The sequence below is a fragment of the Oryzias melastigma genome, linkage group LG15 (genome assembly GCF_002922805.2).
Source record: "Oryzias melastigma strain HK-1 linkage group LG15, ASM292280v2, whole genome shotgun sequence".
Taxonomy (NCBI): domain Eukaryota; kingdom Metazoa; phylum Chordata; class Actinopteri; order Beloniformes; family Adrianichthyidae; genus Oryzias; species Oryzias melastigma.
In genome coordinates, this window is record NC_050526.1 from 21,664,221 (window position 1) to 21,687,338 (window position 23,118).

Below are 23,118 nucleotides of genomic sequence, written 5' to 3' on the forward strand. Positions count from 1 at the left end.
GGCAGGAACCTCCCAGTTCTTCTAACTCACTGACTTCATTTATAATATTCCTACTTTCTGGACACACCCACAATCTGGGTTTCTTGACTTGACAGTTACTGGTGGTTAGAGTCCTCTTTTATATGGATGTGGGGTTTTCTTCATCCTGTTTCCACACCTGCTTCTGATTACCAGACCAGAAAGTTGGTTTCAGGACTCGGTGAAAAGCAGCTGAAGGGTTGGGTGTTTATGTCGTCAGTGGAAACGCCCGAGTCAAATCATCTGATGATGATAATGATACTGAAAGGAGAAGTTTTAAACTATTGTCCAAATGTTGTGCTACATAAACTTAAAGTACTTAAACCCCAAAATGCTGTCTTTATGGATATGCAGACTTAGATAAAGCTAAAAAGTGTGGGAATGGGAGTTGGCTTATTTCAAGCCACCAAAACACAAAAGATTTTAAGAGGACAAAGGGGTGTAAAGGTGAATGATTGCTTAATGTTTGAAATGATACAAATGGCATGTAGATATAAATATATCTTACAGGGTGGCAAACTCTAAACACAAGGAGTAATGTAGGGGGGTATCGATTTGGCGATATATCGCTATGTATTGCGATATATATACATATCGCTATATTTCGCAATATAGCATATTTCATTAAATATCGCGCTATTTTGCAAAATATAGCGATATATATTGTGATATTTTGCAAAATAGTGCGATATATATATATATATATATATATATATCACGATTTATATTATTGTTATATTTCTTTTGAAATTTTGCAATATTCCACAATAAAATGTATCGTTATATTTTGCAAAATAGCCTGATATTTTGCGAATTATCGTCGATACAAGTATCACCAAAACCTGTATCACCGATACTTGTATCGATTTAAAATGCTGAAAAGACTATGTGGAATTAATTATTCATGCGTAAATTTAGTTCAGTTTCTTTTGTTTTCCACCTAAACTTCTTTGAAGTTTTTTTGAGCAGCTCTACACCACGACCAAAACAAAACCAGACCAGAAGTAGATTTATGGAGTGTTTTTGTAATCCACCTCATAAGAGAAAGAAACAACTTGGAATCTGGTTATAATATGATTAAAAATATTTTTAGAGCGGCGTTGAAGGGTTAAATATAATGAACAAACCTTTAAATGAAAGTTCCGTCTGATGGTCAATTCTGAAAATATTAAGTTTATTAACATTGTTTACAAACTCAATAAAAGAAAAACATAAATGAATCTGTTTATAATCAGTATTTTAAAAAAAGTTTATTAGTTCCTCTGCAGGTGTCAGAGTTGTGTGCTCTGCTGCCCTCTGCTGGTTAAAAGGAGAATCACGCTAAAATTACTCGACTTTGAACAGATCTTCTGGTATATTTGAATGAAACTATTAAAGGCTCCTCTCTTCAGATTGATTTTTTTTCAAAGAAAAATAATTTGTCCTTTGTCATAAATTATTTTATGGAAAACAAAAGAAAAACAAAGTACTCACTTTAGTGTTAAAAGGACCACTTTACTCTTGCACAACACATCTATAGAGTACATTTTTCCATAGAAAAATAAAACTGCCAGCTTCAGAGGACATGAAATGTAATAATTGTGCTGCTTCTGACGATCCGGACGTTTCACACAGTTGAGAGGCGGAGCTCCAAGGGTTCAAATCCTTCAGCTGAACATTCATTGAGCTTAAACTTTTGGTTGATGTCTGGATTCTTTCACGCAGAAAACCAGCTTTAGTCACAGTAAACACATGTCACTGGCAGCGCCGTCGGTCGGTCGGTCGGTGGATTCTATCAGGAGGCAGGAACCATGCATAGCATGTGTGCAGAACAAAACAGAAAATTTGTTAAACTAGACGAGCAAAAGAACTGCAAACTGTTTGTCCAACAGAGCTGCAGTAAACAGGAAATAAATCAACCCTTCTGCGCACAAGATGAGTCGTTTTAAATATAGTTCCTCAGGAAACCTCTTGCACATAAATATCATTATTGCTCATTAGAAAAACAGCTCAAGTACCAATCACACCTTCTTGCATTTAAATCCTCATTATGGCACTTTATTGGCCATAAAAGCTAAAGCAATGACAAAAAAAGAAAGGAAGTTAGCATTTAACCTATTCTGAAATGAAGCGCTTTGTTCCGGTTAAAATGACTAAGAAAAGTAATTTTTTAAAACAAAACACTTTACTAAATTCAAGCATTAAATTATACATTAACCTGGAACACGGTAACTTAAACTAAAACAAATGAGATGTTCAGGGAATATTTACAAACTGAAATCACATGTTTAGAGATTAGCTTCATGTATTGATTCTCATTCATCCGAGCCGTTTGTTTGAGGCGTCTGAACGATGTCGCCGCAATCTTTGAAGGTCGATTCGTCGACTTCTTGATCCTAAAGGGAACGAAAACACAAGTTATTGACCTCGGCATGAGGGGTTTTCCTCTTTTCATTGGCGGGTACCTTCTTCAGCACGTCCAGCAGCCCTCTGACGGTGGATGTCAAAGAGTGTGCGGACTTGATGAGAAGCTCGCGGTAGAGCGCCCTCTGCTCCTCCACGGAGCCCAGAGTCCGCTCGGTTTGGCTGAGCGAGCTTTTGACCTCCTCCAGCTCCTGCGAAAACGCTTTGTTGGCTTGCTCCAGCTGAGCTTTGACCTTGGAGTCGTCCTCTGGAGGGAAAAGGACCAAAGGTAGGATGAGGGAGCTGTTCTACTCAATCAACACATGATAAATAAATAAATAACTAAGTAATGTTCCGGTCCACATTTCAGCAGAAACACCAGAAAGGAGGACTGCTGGATGAAATGAGTCTGGATCTTTCTGTTGCAAAGCTCAAATTGAGCCAGATCATGGTCCTGGAGGACTACTGACACAGAGTGTAGCTTGCAGTTTTTGAAATGAACATGAGGAGTTTACAGCGTACCCATTTTGGCATCCTGCAGCATGAGCTTCTGCTCAATCTCCTCTCTGGCTTTCTCGGTCTTCTCCAGTTTCTGCATCATGCTCCCGACATCCACCATGGCTCCGTTATACACGATCAGATTACCGGACTGGCTGGACTCTGACTGAGCGTGAGCTTTAGCAGAAGAAAGCAGTCCTCGGTTTCCTAAGACAGCAGAGAAACGTTATATTTCAGCAACCTCAGATCCGCTTTAATGCGTTCAAACAGACATTGGGAGTTTACCGGTGATGCTTTCTATCTGGGCTTCGTTAAAGGAAGGCGGAGCTTCGTCCTTCCCTCTGTCTGTCAGCTTACGGTAGTGGAACGACTCTTTGACCACCGGCTTGTTCAGAAGCTTCTTTATCTGAAAACACATGCAGGATCTTTAGACTTTATTTAGCAAAAGAAGACTTCCTCATGGCTGGTTGGTTGCTCACCTGAGCGCGAGAGAGATGCAGCCCCAGCGTGTAGAGGATCTCCTCCACATCTCTCTCCAGTAAGTAGCCACAGTGGCTCTGGTCGAAGTAGACGAAGGCCATGAGGAGCTCCTTGTTGTATGTGACCATCTGCTTCTTCTCCTGCAGCAACAAAGAACATTTTCTACATAACTCTGGTTTTCATCTAACAACTCTCTCCAAGGTTTTCAAACCTTATCTTTGGAGGATCTCTCTTTGGACGACCTGTGGTCGTCTCTGCGGTCTTTCCTGTCTCTGTCATTGGAGTCGTCGTCGTCTTTATCTGCCGTGAACAGATTCCTCACGTTAGTGATGCACAAACTACACAACAATCCGGAGGCGTTTCATGATCAGTCTCAGAAACTGTGGAAGTGTTGTCCATCAGGAGCTCAGCGTGGTGCATGATTTCTCATCACTGACAGGATCTTTGAGATCAGCTGTGATGAAGGACGTGAGCGTTACCGTCATCCTCGTCATCGTCGGCATCGTCTGCTTCCAGCGGGTCGTACTCTTCAGGGTTAGCCGTGCTGCTGTCATCTTCGTTCTCGTCCTCGTCTCGAGACTCTTCTTTTTTCACCGTCTTCTCCTCGTACTGCTTTCAAGAAAAAAACTCAAGTGAATCCACGTGATCCTGAAACGAACGAGAAACCTCGAAGACTTCTGAAGCACCTTCTTTTTCTCCTCCTCATCCTCTCTGGACTTTTTGGCGCTGGGCTCGTCGGTTTCATCCTCTTTTTCTTTCTTGATCTCGCGCTTTTCGGCCTCTTTCTTTTCCATGTCCTTTTTGATTTTCTTCTCCTTCTTGTCGTCTTTGACGGGCAGAGCGGCGAGGGCTTTGTATATGCGGTAGCCGAAATCTCTCTGCAGCATCTCATTGAAGAGCTCGGCAAACAAGGAAACCTGCAAACGCGCAGAGAACTTTACAATCTATCCTAACAGTTGAAACTGCATCTTCACTTAAAAATGTCGTTTTCAACCTCGAAGGAATGCTCCTTGTTGTCTTCGAGTCGGTAGTCCAGCAGCACGCTCAGCGACATCACACTGCAGTCGAACTTGCCGTTCTTGGCGGCCCAGTTGGGCTGGACCAGGATGGTGGGCTCATCGGGGAGGATGTAGCGTCTTTCTCTCCGCTGGCGCTCCAGCTCCTCCTGCTTCTTCCTCTCCTCCTCCTTTTAAGACATTTAGGTTGTGGGATTCTTCTTAATGACAATTAAAACACTATTTATTTTAAAATAAAAATTGTCGTGGGGGACTTTAAACAAAAATATTTCATTTCTACCCGAACTAACTCCATCATTTCTCTCCGTACCTCCTTGTCATCTTCAGCACGAGGAGGCTCCTCTTCCTCCACCACTTTGACCTCTATTTTCTCAGGTTCTTTAGACTCCTCCACCTGCTCCTCCACCTTCAGCTGCTTAGTCAGGCGAGCAATAAGTTGTGATTTTAAACCCTTTGAACTTAGAGAACGACAGTCAAGCTCCTTGCGTAGATCATTGACCTTGAAAGGAAGAACATCAGAAAAATGGAAATTGGACACTTGAGTTATGACAGAATAATCTGGAGAAGTTCATTTTCTGCATGTTATTAATATTATTACTCATCTGTGTGCAATAAACCTTCTGATAGCTGATGTTTGGATTATCTAAAGTTAACAAAAACAGAAGTATTAATAATAAATTGTGTTTTATTAATAGTATATTTAATTCAAAGGGTAACCAAACCTATGTCAACTATTTTTGGCTGTCAACCTCTATAGATGAGGCTTTAAAAGTGCTGTCTGTTGGTCAGCCCCGCCCCTCTGACTAGATTTTCAAATTAGGTATGTGGGTGGAGTCAGCCTCCAACTTCCCTGTTTGGTTACCCTTTAAACCAGAGGTGTCAAACTCAATCGCACAAGGGGCCAAAATCCAAACACACCTTACGTTGTGGGCCGAACAGGATAAACATTTTTTGGACACACTAAAACTTTAAAACTGTCACTTTTACACATAATTATGAACTAGATATATACCATTACCTGCAATAATGCTAGTGTGAATGCTGTCATCTGAATTTGGCAGCTGAAGATGCTAATGCTAATAGCTGAAAACACTGAAGCTGATAGCTAGCTAAAATATTAGCTAAGTGCCAAATTAGCCTTAAAAAAAACTTAGGTTAGCCAAAACAGCTAACATGTAGCTAAAAAATGCTTAACTTCAGAACAGCCTAAAAATAAAAAAGTCTAAATTAGTTAAAAAAAAAAAGCTAGCAAGTAAATATTGGCCTAACTCCAAAACAGACTAAAAAACTAAAAACTAAAAAAAAAAAAAAACTAAAAAAAAAAAAAAAAAAAAACGAAATTAGCCAAAACAGCTAGCATGTAGCTAAAATATTAGCTAAACTCCAAAATAGCCTTAAAAAGTAAATTTCAAAAAAAGTCCAAAAAGCTAGCAGAATGCCAATTTTTAAAACTTTTAAAACGTTACTTTTTAACATAATTTTGAATAATAGAAACAGGCAGGAGTATTATTCCAGAATAAATTAAATTTGACCTTAAATAACTTTTTAAATATTTTACTCTCCATAAAAATATATTAAGTCAAAATTATACAAGTTAGAAATGAGCACAAGATAACATCAGGCCATTTATAACAATAAAATAAAATGACCTGGAGGGCCGGATAGAATTACTCGGCGGGCCCCCGGGCCTCGACTTTAACACGTGCTTTAAGGTTTTACAGATTTGAAAACATATTTAAAAAAGTAGTGCTAACAGAACGGATGCAGAAAAATTGAATTTTTTTTTAGAAAAGTTAATTTTAGAAAAAGAACTGATTGCAAGTTCCAACCTATTGACATTATAAGACCCATGTTCGATTTTCCTCCTACAGCTAAAATTAGTCATGTTTAAAGTTATAAAATGCTTAAAATTTGGTAATTAAAAGCAGTTAATTTGTAGAGCTTGATCAATAGATGATTCCCTCTCTTATTTTAGGCATTAACACTTTCAGAAAAAACAAAAAAAAACATTTTATTAATCAAACTAGATGATTTTATTAAAGAAATGTTAGCATTTCCATCCCACTTTTAATGAGGAATATTTTCAAACTTTGTGCAGGATTACCTTCATTGATTTCGGGTCAAGTTTGGCCCAATGAGTTGGAGTACTATTGTCCTTCGACTCTTCGTCCTTCTCTTCTTCATCCTTGACAGAAAATCATTTAGACAGAGACAGGCAGAGGGAGACAGAGAGGTGGGACAGCAGACGATCAGAACTTTCCTCGTGGCCTTTTGGGAGACTTTAAGTAGAACCGTGCAAGAAGCAAGGTCTCGTCTGTCTCTCACTGTTTTGTTTTAGCAACCTTGACTGAGTTTAAATCCACTGCTTTTGAAGCGTACACAGAAAAAGCTTCCTAGCTCTTATTAAAAACAAACAAAAAATAACAACAGAAATGCCCCCCGGCTGCCAATCATTCAATCTGTGGAACACAAAAAGGTAAAAATCAATGAGAAGCGTGTCCAAAATGGGTGGAAGGTTCATCAGGTGAACTGAGGTTGGGCTCCGAACGGAATGAGGGTCAGGTGGCCCTACCATGCTCTATAAACGGGCTTTTGCCATTTGTGGGTTTTACACGGCTACAGGAGGCAGGAGCCGTCTCCCCGACCAACTGCCCTGGAAAGTTCTACATATAGTCCAAATGAAAAGTGTTGAATCCAACAACAAGAACAGACAAAAGAGCAGGACTTGTGGGAGGTTCTGTTTTCATTGTCAGACAATAATATCAGACTGATGATTAAAAAATCCCCCCAAAATACATGTTTCTATGAAAAAAAGGACATTATTCACACGCAAATGGCTCCACAGATTCCAGTACATTCACAAATATAAATAGTTTCAGTCACTTCCTGGAAGTTGATGTTTATCCCCACTTTGAACCGATCTGTTCTGTGGATTGATGGAAAACAAAGTTCCAGAACTAAAAACGGAATTGAAACCCGATTATATAACATTTAAGAAACTGGAAGCTGTTTTGCCATTTGCGACAGGGGCCTACACAACACAACCTAGCCTCATTGCTTCCACTGTGTGTGTCTGCTGGATGTGAGGGAAGGTGATGGAGGGATGGAGTATTTGGAACAGAGGAGAGACAGGTGAGGAGTGGAACATCAATATGCCTGTGTTGGTATTTGTGTGAGTGACGGGGAAGGTGTACTTTATGTCTGTAGTGTATCTTGTTTTTTTGTTTTGTTTTTTTGTTTTTTAATTCCTGTGCCTTCCTGTGAGAAGCGGAAATGAGAAGAGAGGGATTAGCGGTTCAGTGCCTGTTCTCCATCCGCCTCCTTTCGCTCGGCCGACAACTTCTCAGCCAGCTGCTCCCGAAGTCGCCGTGACAGCACCTCCCACTCTGAACGGGTAGGAAGACAATGCCAAACATCCGGAAGAAACAAAACCACTGTCTCCACATGAGCAGGGACAGTCCGCCCCTTGTGTGTCTCCTCCGGCCGGTGATAGCGAATCTCTGCAAAACGATACCTGTTGCAAAGGAAGAGGGTGCATTGGAAAGAAACATTCTGGTCAGGGCACAAAATAAAAAAGCAAGCCTTGCTATGGCGAGCCTTCTACAGACACTTCCTCTCATTAGGCCCCTGAATGACGGCCTCATTACAGCCCCTGCCCCACACCACACACAGCAAGGACAGATGGAACCAGTCTGTAGCCGTCCCACTGATGTCACAGGTTATGCCAGCCGTTTGAGAAAGTGGACAGACATTTACAAAAAAATAAGGAAATACAACGCAAAAAATCATGCCCCTCCCCCCCTTTCAGCATCAGCCAATTATGGATGAGCGCTCGCTCTGCCTCTGACCTGAGGTACACTTAAATGCACCACATTAGAGTTGTGCCAACAGACATCAAATCAACAGGACAGCAGAAAAGCCAGTTAAATATGTAAGATATTTAACAGACAGAAAAACAAAAAAGGGAAGAAAAAAAAAAAGGGTAATGGCGGTGTGTTCCCGTCCGGGCTGCTGCTTCCAGCCAAAGAGTCCATGCGTTTGGATTCTCATCACAGTGAAATGTGTGTTTATGAGCAGAGTGTGACAGAGAGCGCCGAGACGACACACAGAACAGAGAAACTTGGCAAAACACAAATTACAATAAACCAACCGATTATTCATAGAAAGGGACAATAAAATAAATCAATCTAACCTGACAATACATGTAGCATTGATGGATTCTAGTTCAGAGGGTGTAACAGAAATGCAGTCAATAGTAGCAGCAGTTCTTACCACTGAGTGCATAGGCTAAGGTCTATGCCTGTCAGAGCCTTGCAACAGCGTATGGCTGTCTTAATAAGGACTGATGGATCCTGTTCGGGGTCGGCTCCATCCAGAGAGGGAGACCAGTGACCGCCAATGGCCATGGCCTCGTCTTTACCTCTCATGCCCACCAGAAACTGGAGGAGGAGAAAGACAGCAACAAAAGAAAAGGTGAGATGATATGAGTCGGAAATAAAGAAGAGGAGTGGAAATAAGAATGTGGGAGAGACAGAAAAAGACTAAAGTGACAGAAATCAGTTGAGGATTCACAGCAAAGGTGGAAGAGTTGCAGTTATCAGTTAAGAATTTTCCACACTGAGGATTCAGAAATGGAATAGGGTTTTCACATCATCGGCTCCAGGTCAAAATGTCAAAGTGAAAGGCTTTGTGGTACCTTAATAAGTCTGGCTGGATGCTGGAAGGACTCTCTGAGCTCCTGGGGATCCTCAGCCAGAGCGCACGACTTGTGGTAGAGCTCCTCTAAACTGGGGTTAGCGAGCAGCATCACCTGAACCCAAACAAACTGTGTTCAAGTTCAGCTCCTTTCAGTGACGACCTTTACTCTAGTTACAGCGTTCCTACACGTTTCTTCAGGTTAAATTTAAGACTTAAGACCTTGGATATGAAAAATTAAGACCAATTTCTCAGCCCCAGGGACAAAGAAAAAAACTTGTCAGTAACAAAATGAATTACAGTTCAAATGTCATTTATTAAGTTACAATACTAGACTACAGAAAACCTTCATTTCTTCATTATTCAGATTTTGGTGCAGTGAAACCATCAGAGACTAATGAACCAAATGTGTGTAAACAGTTGGCTCTGACGTTGTCTTTTGGTTAAATTAAACAAAACGGATATTAATTTTAAAATCCTATTATAATAGACGAGTGCTGACTTGTGTGTGCTAATGAAGAGTTTGAGATCGGTCAAAGTAAGACTAAGAAACAATAAACACGGACAAATTCATACCAGCAACTGGAGATGTTAGAATATTCCAATTTGTCGAAAACAAAGTCAAATATTGAATTGATTATTGTACTGTTTTATTGTATTGTTGTGAATGCACCTCCTTTCTCCATTTCTTCTCTTCTAATTTTAGCTTATTCATCTTCACTTGCAATCTGCTTCTGGAACAATCTTCTTTTTTCAAGGACTTTTACTAATAAAAAATATTTTTTATTGCATGATTCACTTCTAGCACTGCAGTATTTTTTTTTATCTTGAACTATAAATCACAATTGTGGCCAGAAACTTTATTGTTGTGTTTCTTGTCCCATTGCAAATATGCCCACTGGACTGTGAATAAATTTAGCATCCCTGGAGAACAAATCAAACGTACCCCATACGACGTGCATGCGTGATGTCTTTGTTTAGGGAAGTATTAGCGGCTAACATTAGCGGAGATAGGGACGTAAATAAGACATTAAACCAAAGAGACGCTAAAAGGAAATTAAATTTAAAAAAAAAAATCAAGGCTTTTAAGACTTAAGATCCCACCTGAGCATCTTTACAGAGACAAAAACAACAACTGAAGCTGAACCAGCTGGTGTTAAATGTTCAGTCATTAAATAAAAAGAATTTTACTATTTTATTACAATGAAATATGTCATAGTATTTTTTTTCAGTCATACTATTCAATTTTTTTTACAATCTTGGGATATATTGCGATATGAATTGAGAGACACACATCAGGGTCTCATATCATCAGGCTCTTGCTAATACACACCCCTACTTTGGATTACTGTAACTCTTTGACCAGTAGTGTCATTCCAACAGATTCTGATGCAGAGAAAAGCAGCTTTGTGCCTTTCTGAACACGGAATGTTAGTGAAGTGTTACAAAACGGCTCAGAGCCACTTTTCCTCGTAACAGAATCTGTTAGGATTATATCGATTGCATAATAACTTCACCGCTGTAGGTGGAAGGCTGCTTTTCTCTGCTGGATTACAATAATTGCATAAACGGTTGAAGAGTTACAGTAGTCGAAGAATGTAAAGACTGGAGCTAAATCTCTGGTTTTAAAAGATTAAAAAAATGTTTTTTAAAACTCAACTATTGAAACTCCTATAGAAAATTGGTTTTCTATGGGTAATAAAAGTGTAAATTTATGCTGAAGTTCATTAAATCTCCAATTATTTAGAGCTCTGACCTTATTTTACATCAAAGATAAAATGTTTAATCATCCTTGCAGCTTCTCAGCTGAGGACTAAGAAGTATCCTCCACATGACAGTTGTACCTTTGCGCTGTAGGTGTGGTTAACGTCAGGAGGGTCCAGCACAGCTGTGTTTTTGGAAAAAGAATCCACCTCTTTGTGTAGGATGTGGAAGTTACAGGCGTTGCTGAACTGGAACGGCCGAGTGAGAGGGAACGCATCCACCCAGGTGAAGACGGCGTTAAAGAAGTCACTGGGTATGTAGAGACTCTGATAGCGCCTTCTCAGCTCCATCAAATCACAGCTGGTCCTGAAGAACACACAGGAGGATCGGTTAGTACTTCAGAAGCTGTATGAACATGTAAAAGCGTGGTGACAGTACTCACCCATCCAGACTGAACTTGGAAAACTGAACTGTGTAGCGAGGAACCACCCTGCGAGGCCGTCTCGGGGAGCGTTCTCGCCTGGGTGAGCGGTCCCTGGAGCGTTTGCGAGTGGGAGACCTTTCTCTGGACCGCCTGCGGTCCCGGTCTCTGTCTCTGATAAAGAATTATGTAGGAACATTTATCGTAAATGACTTCCAACAATGTTGATATAAATCTACAGACATAAATCCAAAGTCAGTCAGTGAATCAGGATTTTTTTGGAGCAGAGAAAAGGAACCTTGAAGTAGGTTAGGCTCACTCAACTCAACCAAAGATGGAGGATTGGGCGAGAAAGGTAGAGTTATGTTGAGTCTACTCATCTGTCTGTTTAATTCTGCTCTAGTAAAATTAAAACTGCTGAATAGATAATATTTCACTCTTTACACTTATTGTGAATATAAAATAAAACTATAAACCCTGAAAAAAAAAATATGTTGACACAAAGCTGTAGGAGTCGATATTGGAGTCAGAAATTGTCCCTCCATCTACAGATTGTGTCACATGTGATCCTAGTCCGGTTTGTCCTGGATGATACCCATCGTACCTGCGCTCTTCTTTAGGCCTAAGGATGAGCTCTGGGACTCGATCGTTTCTAGTGGGGAAACGGGGTGGAGGTTCGATCCGCCGGACTGGTTGTGGCTGTGGCATCATTCTGACTGGAGGCTGAAGCAGACCGCCGGTGAACACATCTGGAGGCGGGAAATAATGCTCGTAAAATGACGACATGAGCTTGCAAACCTTTCAGGGGAGTAAACGTAATATTTTGTTGTTGCCTACGTTCTTTTATCACACTTTAATCCACTTCTTCCAGCACTCTGTTGCTCTGAACTATTGACCCCAAGTACTTCATCATCTCGTTTCTTTGTAACATCCTCATTTCTCTTGAGTTCCACTCATAAAAACAGATACTGTCTTGCCTTCTAGTCTTATCTTTACCTTTGGGTGGAGGCTGTGGGAGCAGAGGCTGTGGAGGATTCTGGAGGAGAGGAGCTAGTGAGGCAGCGGAAAGCTGCGCCTGAAGAAGTGAAGGGGGAGGAGCCTGGGACGGAACACTGAAAGTGGTTGGTGGAGGTAAGGACTGGAGCATGGAGGGTGCTGGCTTCATCATGTTCGGACCCTGGGGCTGGCTCTGGGAAACAAGAAAACAAGATTTTCACAATGATCATCATTAATGCATAAAAGAAAATGGTCAGGAAAGCATTTTTAAAACACTGCTTTTTTATCTATTTCTCCAAAAAGTCTCATATATATAAAAATAATCCCGTTTTTAATTATAGTGTGAAATTTCAAAAGAATAGAACCAATTTATAATCCAGATTATCACCTTTGTGAAGGGAAAATTATGTATTTGTTACATATCTTTGATGAGAAAGGGACAAATTATATTTACTGGTTCACTAACACATGAATAACAAGATCCGTGAACAATCATTCCTGTAAAAACTCAAATAACCATCAATAACTAATGATCTCCATCTTACAAACAGATACGATTACAGATTATCTAGACACCTAAAATGAAAATATAGACTGAATCTAGCTACGCAAATGACAAAACTCAAAATCTAACACTAAATATTTTAGTATTATAATATTTTAATTAAAGTCAGAGGACTATATATGCTTATTAAAATATGACAAAGGAAATCAATTAGATTTCATCAACCAAAACGAACAAAAATGGTGACAACATTCCCACAAAAAAAGTAATTGTCAGCGAGGATCAGAGGTCAGGAGGTTACATTTTGTCTGTTGTCGCCGGTGGAGTGCATGTCTGTGTAGCGCAGCTGCATTCCTGGCTCATTGTAAAGGCTGCCAAGCTGAGGGGAAGCTTGGGGTAAAGGCTGCGGCTGCTGCTGATGCTGGAAGAGATTATGGACACAAAAGTTAGTCCGAGGCAAAAGGTGACGGCGTTTAGACGGTGTGACAACATTTCTGTGTTCTTACCGACTGGTTTGCTAACTGAGGTAAGGTCTGGATGCGCTGAGCGTTCCACTTAAAGGGCATATTGGGGTTATACACGGCTTCCACTAGGACCCGGTCACCAACCTGAGGCGTCTTCCCTTTAACAGCGCTATGAAACAATGAAAGGAAAGGTTTTTATCACTGTTAGAGCAATGCCTCACTTCAATTTAGTCTACTTGTTCTGTAAAAAGTTAATTTAACTTTACGTGAATATGCAAACAAGTCAATACAAACTACTGAATGTTTTTTGTTTACCTAAGCTGAAAGAAGACATCTTCATCTACAAAGCCAAACGTATCATGCAGCTTATTGACCACACCAGTGAAGACTCGCTGCTTCTGTGGCTGCGTCTGCTGTTGGTGACTGGAGCGTGGCGTTGGGTACGACACGGTAATCTGGGCAGTCTGTTGGGGGTTGGATAAACTCAGGCTAGTGGGCAAGGCGACAGGAGGCTGAGGGTCAGATAAAAACAAGTTGTTATATTTATGTAGAAATCTAAGGAAAAAAAAAATACTCATGCAAAACCATTGATTTAATTGGATTAAATGAAAGCTATTTATTAAGAAATTGCACACAAATGAGGAATTCATTTCATGCTAGTGAGAATGGAATAGTTTCTGAGGGCTGTTACCTGTGAGAGCAGCGCTTGTTGAGGCTGAGGAAGCTGTCAGAAATAAAAAATGTGTTTAGATTGCTATTGAAATTGACCAAAGTTCATGTTTTAGACAAAAACAAAGTTTTAGCCTTCCTAAAATAGCCTTTTAACATTTATTAACGCACGACAATAGCTACACTGATGAGAGAATAAGCATAAATATATAACTTTTTTTTAACAGAAAGAAAAAAACTTTATTGACAAATGAAAACAAACGACACATAAATATAAAGGACAACCCCACACAGAGTTGAACTAAAGTTTACTAAAGTAGACAGAGGCTAATCCAGAACCAGTGTTACCTGGTGAGGTACGCTGTACAGTTGCTGCTGCGGGGGTTGCTGGGGAGGTTGCTGCTGCTGCTGTTGCTGCTGTTGTTGTTGCTGCTGCTGATACTGCTGGAGTGCAGTATTGATCTGTGACTGTATGAGGCACAAGGATGATTAAAAAGCGGGGAGATAGTCAGAGTAATGTGAGATAAAGATCATTACAACATGACAGACCTGCTGAAGAGCTGCCGCCGCAGCTGCGGCAGCTTGCTGCTGCAGAGCTGCAGTTTGCTGAGACAGCTGATAATTTGCTGCAGACTGGTTGCTGAGAGAAGCCGCGGCCAAGGCCGACTGCTGAGAGTAAACTGAGGGAGACGCTCCGAGAAGAGATGGCTGCTGCACACTGAGAGCTGCAGAGTTAGAGAACAAAGAACTGAAACAAGGACCAGCAAAATTAAATCCAGGCAGCAATGGGAAATAATTCAAAGATTGTATGAGTTTTACAAAACATTTTAGTTAAATACAGAAAAGCTTTTTATATCTGTGTTGCTTTAAGGATCAACAAAGCATGTGTTTCTGCACTGTTTTGATCAAATAAGAGAGCGGGTAGGAAGAGATGCTCTACTCTTTAATCACAGTGCAATTCATCCCTTATAGTAGAGTGAAAATAGGTTCTTTGTATCATTTATTTATCAAACAGTAAAATCATAGGATTCTTTTTTTTTTTTGGTTGACTATATACTCACAGTGCAAACTGTTGAGGTCAAGAGACTGCCCTGAGTGGCCTGGCTGAGACACCGCCGTGGCAGTAAACTGAGTCGCCCACGGTGGATTCTTCTGTCCCCCGAATTGGGCCATGACTCAATCAGATCCCGGGAAGCCTCTGTTCTCCAGGCCAGTAACTAAAAACACCAACAACCAGATAACATTAGCAATAAATACATAAATAATAGTGAAAGTAATAATATTTTAATTAAATGGACACAGATAGGTCCTGATTTAAGGCTGAGGGTACGGCAAGACATCAAAAAGCTATGCTTAAGTTTCATTTTCAGGGATTTTGTTTTATAAAGTAACCAAAAAAATATAACCGTAAGTTGAGACTGCTTCTAATCTGAGTTTAAATGCTTGAAAATGTTAATCGTTTCAATAATTAAAGGAGTAAAGATGGTCAATCAGAATAGTTGAAACATGAAAAATTATTTTTAAAAAAACATTTCAAGGTTATGGCAATTTGCAAGAGCTGGCAGTTCTATTACTTTGCACTTCAAAGTAATAAATAAAAAAACAGTGAACAATAAAAAGAAATTGATCCACGTGATACATTTAATTGTAAGGAGAAATAACACTTAACAACTCGTCTATTTACTATGATGCAGGAATAGGGTCAGAATTGGATATCTTTGCATATTATTATTCTATAAATATTTTTTGACAACAAAAACACCACCAGCACTTAAAAATAACTTTTTTTTTAATTAACAGGGCAAATTAAAATGAAAAATATGTAAGCAATATTTTTTAAAGCAATGTATCTAGTAAAACATGTTGGTAACAGCTCAAATATGTTATGTGTTTTTTATGCCAAAATGTCAAATTTATTATATAAAAAATAATAAATAAAAGCTGACGGATCAACAATAGCAAATCCAGATAACATAAGCCTTATCGGCAGACCTCTTTCTAATCGGTCCTTGTCTTAACTACCATATGCACAATTTAGGGAGGGAAAATGCTATTTCTAGTAAAGAAAAAACAATTACGGCCGTTACTTTTTGTTAAAAGAAATATATTTTTGTCAGAATTCCTTTAACCTTTGCTATAAACGAAACTCCGTCTAGCAGACGCACGCGAGCGACCTCGACGGACAGCCAATGACTAAAAAGGAGCGTGGCTAATGGCAGTTGGCTGCACTGGCAGCGACAAATCACGCTATAAAACAATGCTCACGATGAAATGACTGCCGTGTTTCTATAAATGTTGACGTAGTACATTGTGGCGTCGCTGACGCAAATGTACCGTGATCTTTTTTTAATCAAGTGTCCTGAAAAACCAGATAGAAAAATGCTAACACTTAGCATTCGTGCACCGCTAGCTTTGTTGCAAGATTAGCTTCTTTCTAGTTTGATCGCGAGGCCTTTCTGAATAGCTGCTAGCTTTGACAGTTAGCAGAAAAACAAGAGAAATATGTTTTAAAAAATATACTGACTAATGACAACGTACTCACATTCGCTAATATGAACTTAAATTTAAACTTACTGTAGATTTTAGTTATTATTTACGCTAAAACGTTAATTTTAAACAACACTGGTCTTACCCTTATCCCGTTCCACCGACTCTAATTGAACAAGTGCGCATGCGTGGGATGGAAAATCCGATCCACGAGGTCAACGTCCGGTTCACGTGTAGCTGCAGTCTGTTGATGTCGCTCAATGATTGAAAGCTTCTCAACTCTTTGTTTGTTCAAAGGCATATCGATTCAATCAAGTAACCCCCAACTATACACATGCAAGGCATTTAAAGAAACGTAAAAATGCCTAAACAGAAACAAAACAGTATCATTATAAAATAAGTACAAATTGATTTATTTAAATAATGTTTTTAATCTGCTTTTAACATCACGTTTAAGAGGTTTCTCTTAAGTTGTGTTATTGGCCTTAAAATTGTTAACACTTCAGGTTTATACAAGGCTGGAAACAAGTAAAGCCATTGGGAACAAATATGCTTAAATAACAATCCAGACAAGGTCCTGTCACATCTTTTAATGTGGTAAAACTGCAGCATGGAAGCACATCAACACAATATAATTTTTTAAGATAAAACAACTCTTTTTAATGTATTTACATTTATGATTGAATTATTGTATGGATGATGTAACTGTTTGTCTTTGTTTTAATATGCTTGGGAAAAAAAAGTTATAGAGAACTTGCATGACATAAACCAAAGTATAAATTGAAAAAATATATTTTTCTGAACATATTTGTAAGACATAAATACAACACTACATCAATATATTATGCAAAGGAAAAAAAAAAACAATTACTTTTTTATTTCATTGTGATCTGAAACTTTAAGGATCTGAATAAAAATGTGAGTATACAGTATGAAGACAACTTGAACATGTTTTCTCAACGCAATCCAACAATACAATATATTTTACAAAAAGCAAAAAAATAAAGACTAAATGTTTACATAAAAATGTATTCCATTTGATAATATTTTTGCGTGTAGTACATTATTCTTGCAATTTATTCTCCACTTCTGCAAAAACTTTTGCATTAATTTCATCCACTTCATCTTCCACCTATAAAAGAGAGAAAAAATATGTTTAAAACTAAAACCTATAATCAGTAATTCTTTATAATTTCAATTACAATTAAATTAGAAGGAAATACATAAAGAGTTCATATTTTACTTTTTTAGTTACCAAATAAATATGTGTGGCAATTAATAATAACAACAATAATAGTTACTAAGAAACAATATAGTTAGGTAATAAGGTTTTGAAAAAAAAAAAAAAAAAAAAGTACATGACAATTAATATTAATAAAGGAAGAGTACAATGGTCACCTGTTCCACCATGTCCACTTCTGGGATGTAGAACTGCATCATGTTCTGAATGCCGTTTTTCAGTGTGACGGTGGAACTGGGGCATCCAGTACAGGAACCGACCAGCTTCAGCTTGACGATGCCGTTCTCAAAACCTTTGAAAATAACATCACCGCCATCTTCTTGCACTGTAGGTCTTTAGAAAGTAAAAAGCCTCATTAGTTTGCCCACAAAAAGCAACAAGTTTTTGTACTAAAATCACTTTTTTGTATTAGCAAAAGAAAGAATATGTCTGAATGTAAAAAAAAAAAAAATGTTTAGACATATTACTAAAAGAACAAATTCACTAAATCGGTTCAAAGACAATCAACTTCGATTTATGCTAAGGAGTTAACACCTGATTCGGGTGTCCAGAAGCTCTTTTATCATGGATACAATATCATCATCATCTTCAGAGAGACCTATAAAAAAACAAATAAAAAAGTTAAACCAGAATATTTTTATTAGCTACCGTCATGTTAAATTCAATACTCACTGTTTTCACTGTGGACTGCATCTGTTGTTACTTGGTCTCCACTTTCAAAGAACTTGCCAATCACTTCCATTGCATGACGCTTAATTTGTGTCCAATCGACATCTTCATCTGTCTGAAAGACAAGCACTTTCCCCTTATATCCTTACACAACTTTATACAGTAAAAGTAACATTTTATTCAGTACTTACTTTGGTGATTGTAATGAAATCCGGACCAAAAAACACACTTTTTACTCCCTCAATTTCAAACAGGTCCCTAGAAAAAATGGATGCAACACAAACTAAAGTTATTTTTTAACGCTTTAATAGCATTTAAACATTAAAGTAATTCTATTTTCTAAAATAGAAAGGAATTAGTTACATTTTTTAATTTCAAAACCTTTAAAAATATTCATTAATTAGCTGATTCTTTAACATTAGAGGGGAAAAACTTTTAATTTTTTTTTTTAAATGTAAGCCTGCATCATTATTTTTGCAATAAATGTTAAAGATCTACATTTGTGTAATGCTTCCCCTAACCACAACACTGAAAACAGTCAAATTCTAGAAGAAGAAATCGGACAGAACCTGGCCAAAGAGGACGATCCAGCCGAGCTAGGAGAGGAAAAGTCCAACGTTCCACTTCCAAGCACAGGTTTTCCAGGGAGGAACTTCAGACTCCTGGGATTTGGAGTTTCTTGAGTTTGAATGGACAAGTGTCTCTCTGAAAGACATTCCCACAGCTGGATCAGGCTGTTCAAATGATGTCGTTTCTAAAACCGTTTACTTACTTGAGAAATGAGGATTTCTAGTCCTGAACTGAGAATGGATTCCCCTGAAGGGTTTGTTTGCGAACTGTGAGGTGTTTAAACTCACAGTTCTACCCGAAAACCTTCAAATAGAAAAACAAAACAATCTTTTAACGGGTAAAGTGTTATTGTATTACCACGGTAGGCGCAAGGTAACATTACAAAAACATATATGATGAGGGAAACAATATTTTAAAACACGTAAAGTGTCAAGAAATGTTGGGTAAACTTCTAAAGACGGAGTTTTGCGGCAGAGTAGTAGTTAGCTAGTAGCCAGGCCATCTTAACAACACTAAGTTATTAATGTTTACACGTTAGATAAGCTTTATAACTTCACATATACTTGTCACCAACATATGTAAGACACGATATACGAAAGTAAACGAGACTACAAACCCAAAGGGAACCGCTTTCCTCCCCCACAACAACCTCTTCAGTCCCCATCTCATGTGCGCCGCCATTTTGTTTGTTTTGAAAATGAGGACCCCATGTGGGAGAAAGAGGTACCTGCACCGAATCCTGATCAGATTACAACTCTAGCCACCTTTTTGAACTTCTTTGGGTGTGAATTTATTACTTTATGATCTGGTAGGAATAGGTTAATCTGTACATATTTGTTTTTATGCCGCATATTTTTTTGTGTCCTCATGGAAACAAAAGATCCTCTCGTCCCTAACTGCATCCATGAACCATCTGTGACAAAAACTAGTGAACCTACAGCCTAATTAATATAGTTGAGCATAAGTACAGCAAATACACTATAAATCTTGTTAGTGTTGTGTGGAAAATATTCTAACTGAAAACCTAATCGGACTAAATTGAAATATTTTAAAAAAGTTTATTAAAAAATATCAATAATTGATCTTCATTAGCTTCACCTTCAATGCTCCCTATTAATAGGCTTCACCCTGTTGGTGAATGAATAAACAAACAAACTAATGAATGAATAAACAAATAAATAATTAACCACAACATCAGAAAAATACATAAGATTTTGAGCAAAAACATTATTTTTTTTGACTCCTCCACATTCACATGTAGATTAGAAGTCCACTTTAAAAATGATGATTACTAGTAACCTGATTTTTAAAAAGTTGAATTACGAGCAAACTACAAAGTTATTGGAGGAATGTTGCATTTTAATTAAAAATTTAATTCCGTTTAATCAAAACAGTTTTGTGTTAGTTTGTGTAGAAACACCTGATGAAAGGGATTAAGTAATTCTTTAACTATTTTTTATGAAGGAAGCTTAAAACCCTGACAAGAAACAGCTTTAACAACTTTTTTAGCTTTTCAATTGATAAGATAATTTATGTGAATATTTGTGAAGACTTTTCTGAAATGGGTCTGAATTTCTAATCTAAATTTTAGATAGATAGGAAGCTTTATTGATCCTTTGGGGATGTGCCTGCAGGGAAATAAAAAACAAAATAAAATTAAAATAAATGACAATACAAAATAAAAATTTAAATAATCAAATAATTATAATAATAATCAACCAATTCTAATAAGTATTATCAATGATAATTAAAATTAAAATAAATAAAATTAAAATACAAAATGTACTCATTGCAAATCCATAATAAAAACAAACTAAATGAGAGGTAATTTTAAAACAAATTCCTTGTCATTTAGTGGCTTGTACAAAATTAGACTAAAAAGTTACTAGAAACTATTAAATTATTGTCTATTGTCGCTTATTCCTGTGCAATGGCAAATGTTCTTTTTTTAAATTCACAGTAATTTTATGTCATGTTATGTTTTTTCTGTATTTATTTTATATTTTCTGTTGCTATGTTGGGTATCTTCAACTGTCCACTGCACGGAACCATGGTGCTCATGAAGAAACGATCAAGCAGTGGACCACTACAAATATGAAACACAAAACATAATTAATAATAATTAATCATTTATTTCCCCCTTATAATTTTCATTTCTCTTGGCCCTTGTTCTGTGTGTTTTGTTGCTGTTCTGATTGCAAAAAAGTATACAAGCCAAGTGACTCTTCAACATGTTGTACCTGGTTTGTATACTCGTATTTCTGTAAAACAATAATAAAGTTTATCCCAAAAAAATATTAATGGACTTTTTTCTGACAACAACTTAATTTTAACTTCCTGTTTTTATGCTGCTCATTTATGTGTTATTTATTATTTTTAGTCATAAGTTTAACCTTTGCAATTTGTTGTTTTAATGTATGATTGTTTTATGGACCAGGAAGCCCTTTTTAAAATGGTATTGTACTTGTAACAATGACAATAAAGATGAGTCTATCCCAGCTTTTTTCAGGGCGAATGCTGGTAGCTCACAAAACAGGTTGCCAGTTTATCAAAGGATCACACACTCACTCTCAATTGACAATCTGGAGTTACCCATCCACTTTTGGAGTATGATTTTGAATAGAGGGAGGAAGTCAAAACCCAAACTTGCAAACTCCACACAGGTAAACCAGTCCATGATGAAAAAAAAACACTTTTTGATAAGACATCACACATTATTTTTAAATCCTCTTCCGGTACTGTCTACATCAGATTTCATATACACCTGAAATATTTCTGGTAATCTTGACGGTTCATCTTCCTAGAATTTTCTCACGATCCAACGTTTTTAATCGCCTTAGGGTACGTAACATGCTCACGGTTCACTGAGCATGAAACTGTATCTGTATTTGAATTAAAACAAACACTGTGAGCGTGTCAGGGAGGCAAACCCATGTTTCTCAACAGAAGGAGGTGGTGTTTCAAAGGAGTGGCGAAGAAGCAGTCAGAAAGAGAACTACTGTGGAAGAAGGAACATATCAGCCTTGTACTCTGGATGGTGGAGTTGTGGAATTATTTCAGAAGAATTATTTTTAAATTTTAAATATATTTTTCTAAACTCAAAAACTGAAATAACAGCTCGCTTAAGCTGTAAAAGAAGCTTACAAACCAAGAGGGAAATCTGAGGAACAAACTTGGACTTAAAGAAACTTTTTTTTCTACTTCTCTTCACAACCTTTGAGAAATAATGATCTGGGTTTTCTTCCCCATCATACTATCCCTGGTTTCGTTCACCGGCACATGGATTGTGTAAGTTAATTATTTACTTTTGCTTACATGTTTTACCTTTTACCAGTACACGTTTAAAGTTAAAAATTTGGTGACAAATATTCTTTTATTTTTCCTGATTTTAGAGTACTTGATTTAAAAAAATAAAACTCATAAGAACTAATAGACTCAAAATGGGCATTAACCCTTTAACACCTGAGGCACAAAATCTTTAACATTCTGTTACTTTTCAACCATTATGTTGATCGCGTTAACAATTAAATAATTACAGTAAATCAAAGAACATAAACACTGGAGCTCAGAGGTTCCTGCGTATAATAAGAATTTAGAGATTAAAATGGAAACATTACAAATTTTTTTTGTTTTGTTTTGTTGTTATCTTCAGTTTTTAAAGAGACCTTAGATGACGAAAATGCCTACATTTGCTGTTCAGACCTGAGAAATGCAACCTGGCTTGTTTGGTTTGCTGCTGGGTGTGAACTGTTGATTGTCAAGGAACGCTCAGACATTCACGCACCTGTTATTCCGGTTAATAATGATGGCTGTTATATGTGATATTAAACCTGTTTGATGCCTTCCCTTGATTTTTCTTGTCTCCTTGTCTCGGACCCTAGAAGACAAACCATTATCTAGAAAAGTTGCATTACCTGGGATAACGCTAGTGTGAATGCTTTTTGCGGAAGAAGTTGCAGAAGATGCTGAAGCTTTTTGCTGAAAATGGTGACGCAATTTACTTTAACGACTGTTTGCTGAAAATGCAAATTTACAAAATGTTAAATTTGCTAAAAGAGTGTTGAAATTTTGGAAAAATGTGTAGGGAAATGACTTAAAATCCCCAATATATGCCTATTTTGCAAATAAATATTTAGTGTGTTGCTTAAATATTTGCTAAGCTCCAAATTAGCCCAAAAAACTTTAGTAGATGCCAATTAGCCAAAAGAGCTAGCTTGCTGCTTAAATACCACCTGAACGCCAAATAGCCTAACATTCCTCTGTAAACTAAATTGGTCAAAAACATTAGCCTGTTGCTAAAATAG

General features: G+C 37.7%; 3 protein-coding genes and 1 non-coding gene across 6 annotated transcripts in view; 1 reads left to right on the top strand and 3 right to left on the bottom strand.

Annotated features, from left to right (window-relative positions):
* Window positions 1-1,491: 1,491 nt before the first annotated feature.
* Window positions 1,492-14,271, bottom strand: ccar1 (cell division cycle and apoptosis regulator 1; the record flags this gene model as incomplete). 2 transcript variants are annotated; one of them, XM_024296988.1, is given in 23 exon segments in its annotated part: window positions 1,492-2,393; window positions 2,463-2,668; window positions 2,923-3,105; window positions 3,184-3,304; window positions 3,378-3,518; window positions 3,590-3,678; window positions 3,858-3,987; window positions 4,065-4,295; window positions 4,373-4,564; window positions 4,705-4,893; window positions 6,499-6,579; window positions 7,698-7,908; window positions 8,667-8,833; window positions 9,091-9,204; window positions 10,934-11,159; window positions 11,236-11,388; window positions 11,819-11,963; window positions 12,211-12,403; window positions 13,017-13,136; window positions 13,222-13,348; window positions 13,495-13,691; window positions 13,871-13,903; window positions 14,197-14,271. In XM_024296988.1, coding segments are annotated over 23 exon segments (3,405 nt in total), but the record flags the coding sequence as incomplete, so codon positions are not given.
* Window positions 8,988-9,052, bottom strand: LOC112162306. The gene has a single exon (XR_002922044.1). It is a non-coding gene; the product is annotated as a small nucleolar RNA SNORD98 (small nucleolar RNA).
* Window positions 14,272-16,910: 2,639 nt separating the features above from the next.
* The window catches only part of zgc:110319 (uncharacterized protein LOC796111 homolog), a 7,003-nt gene continuing 795 nt past the window's right edge, over window positions 16,911-23,118 (bottom strand). Inside the window, exons 3-10 of one of the 2 annotated variants that reach the window (XM_024297252.1) lie at window positions 22,599-22,691; window positions 19,017-19,117; window positions 18,814-18,949; window positions 18,436-18,502; window positions 18,248-18,359; window positions 18,110-18,173; window positions 17,734-17,908; window positions 16,911-17,467 (exon numbers count right to left, since the gene is read on the bottom strand). In XM_024297252.1, coding sequence (XP_024153020.1) covers window positions 17,399-17,467; window positions 17,734-17,908; window positions 18,110-18,173; window positions 18,248-18,359; window positions 18,436-18,502; window positions 18,814-18,949; window positions 19,017-19,117; window positions 22,599-22,691 — 817 coding nt within the window. In that variant the 3' untranslated portion in view covers window positions 16,911-17,398. Of the gene's footprint in view, window positions 17,468-17,733; window positions 17,909-18,109; window positions 18,174-18,247; window positions 18,360-18,435; window positions 18,503-18,813; window positions 18,950-19,016; window positions 19,118-19,430; window positions 19,589-22,598; window positions 22,692-23,118 lie in introns of those variants that run through there. The other variant, XM_024297253.1, reaches the window with a different exon arrangement.
* si:dkey-228d14.5 (uncharacterized protein LOC796266 homolog) overlaps window positions 21,722-23,118 on the top strand; it is a 6,857-nt gene continuing 5,460 nt past the window's right edge. The window contains exon 1 of the mRNA XM_024297254.2: window positions 21,722-22,102. Within this exon, the coding sequence (XP_024153022.1) occupies window positions 22,041-22,102 (62 nt within the window). The 5' untranslated portion in view covers window positions 21,722-22,040. The remainder of the gene's footprint in view (window positions 22,103-23,118) is intronic.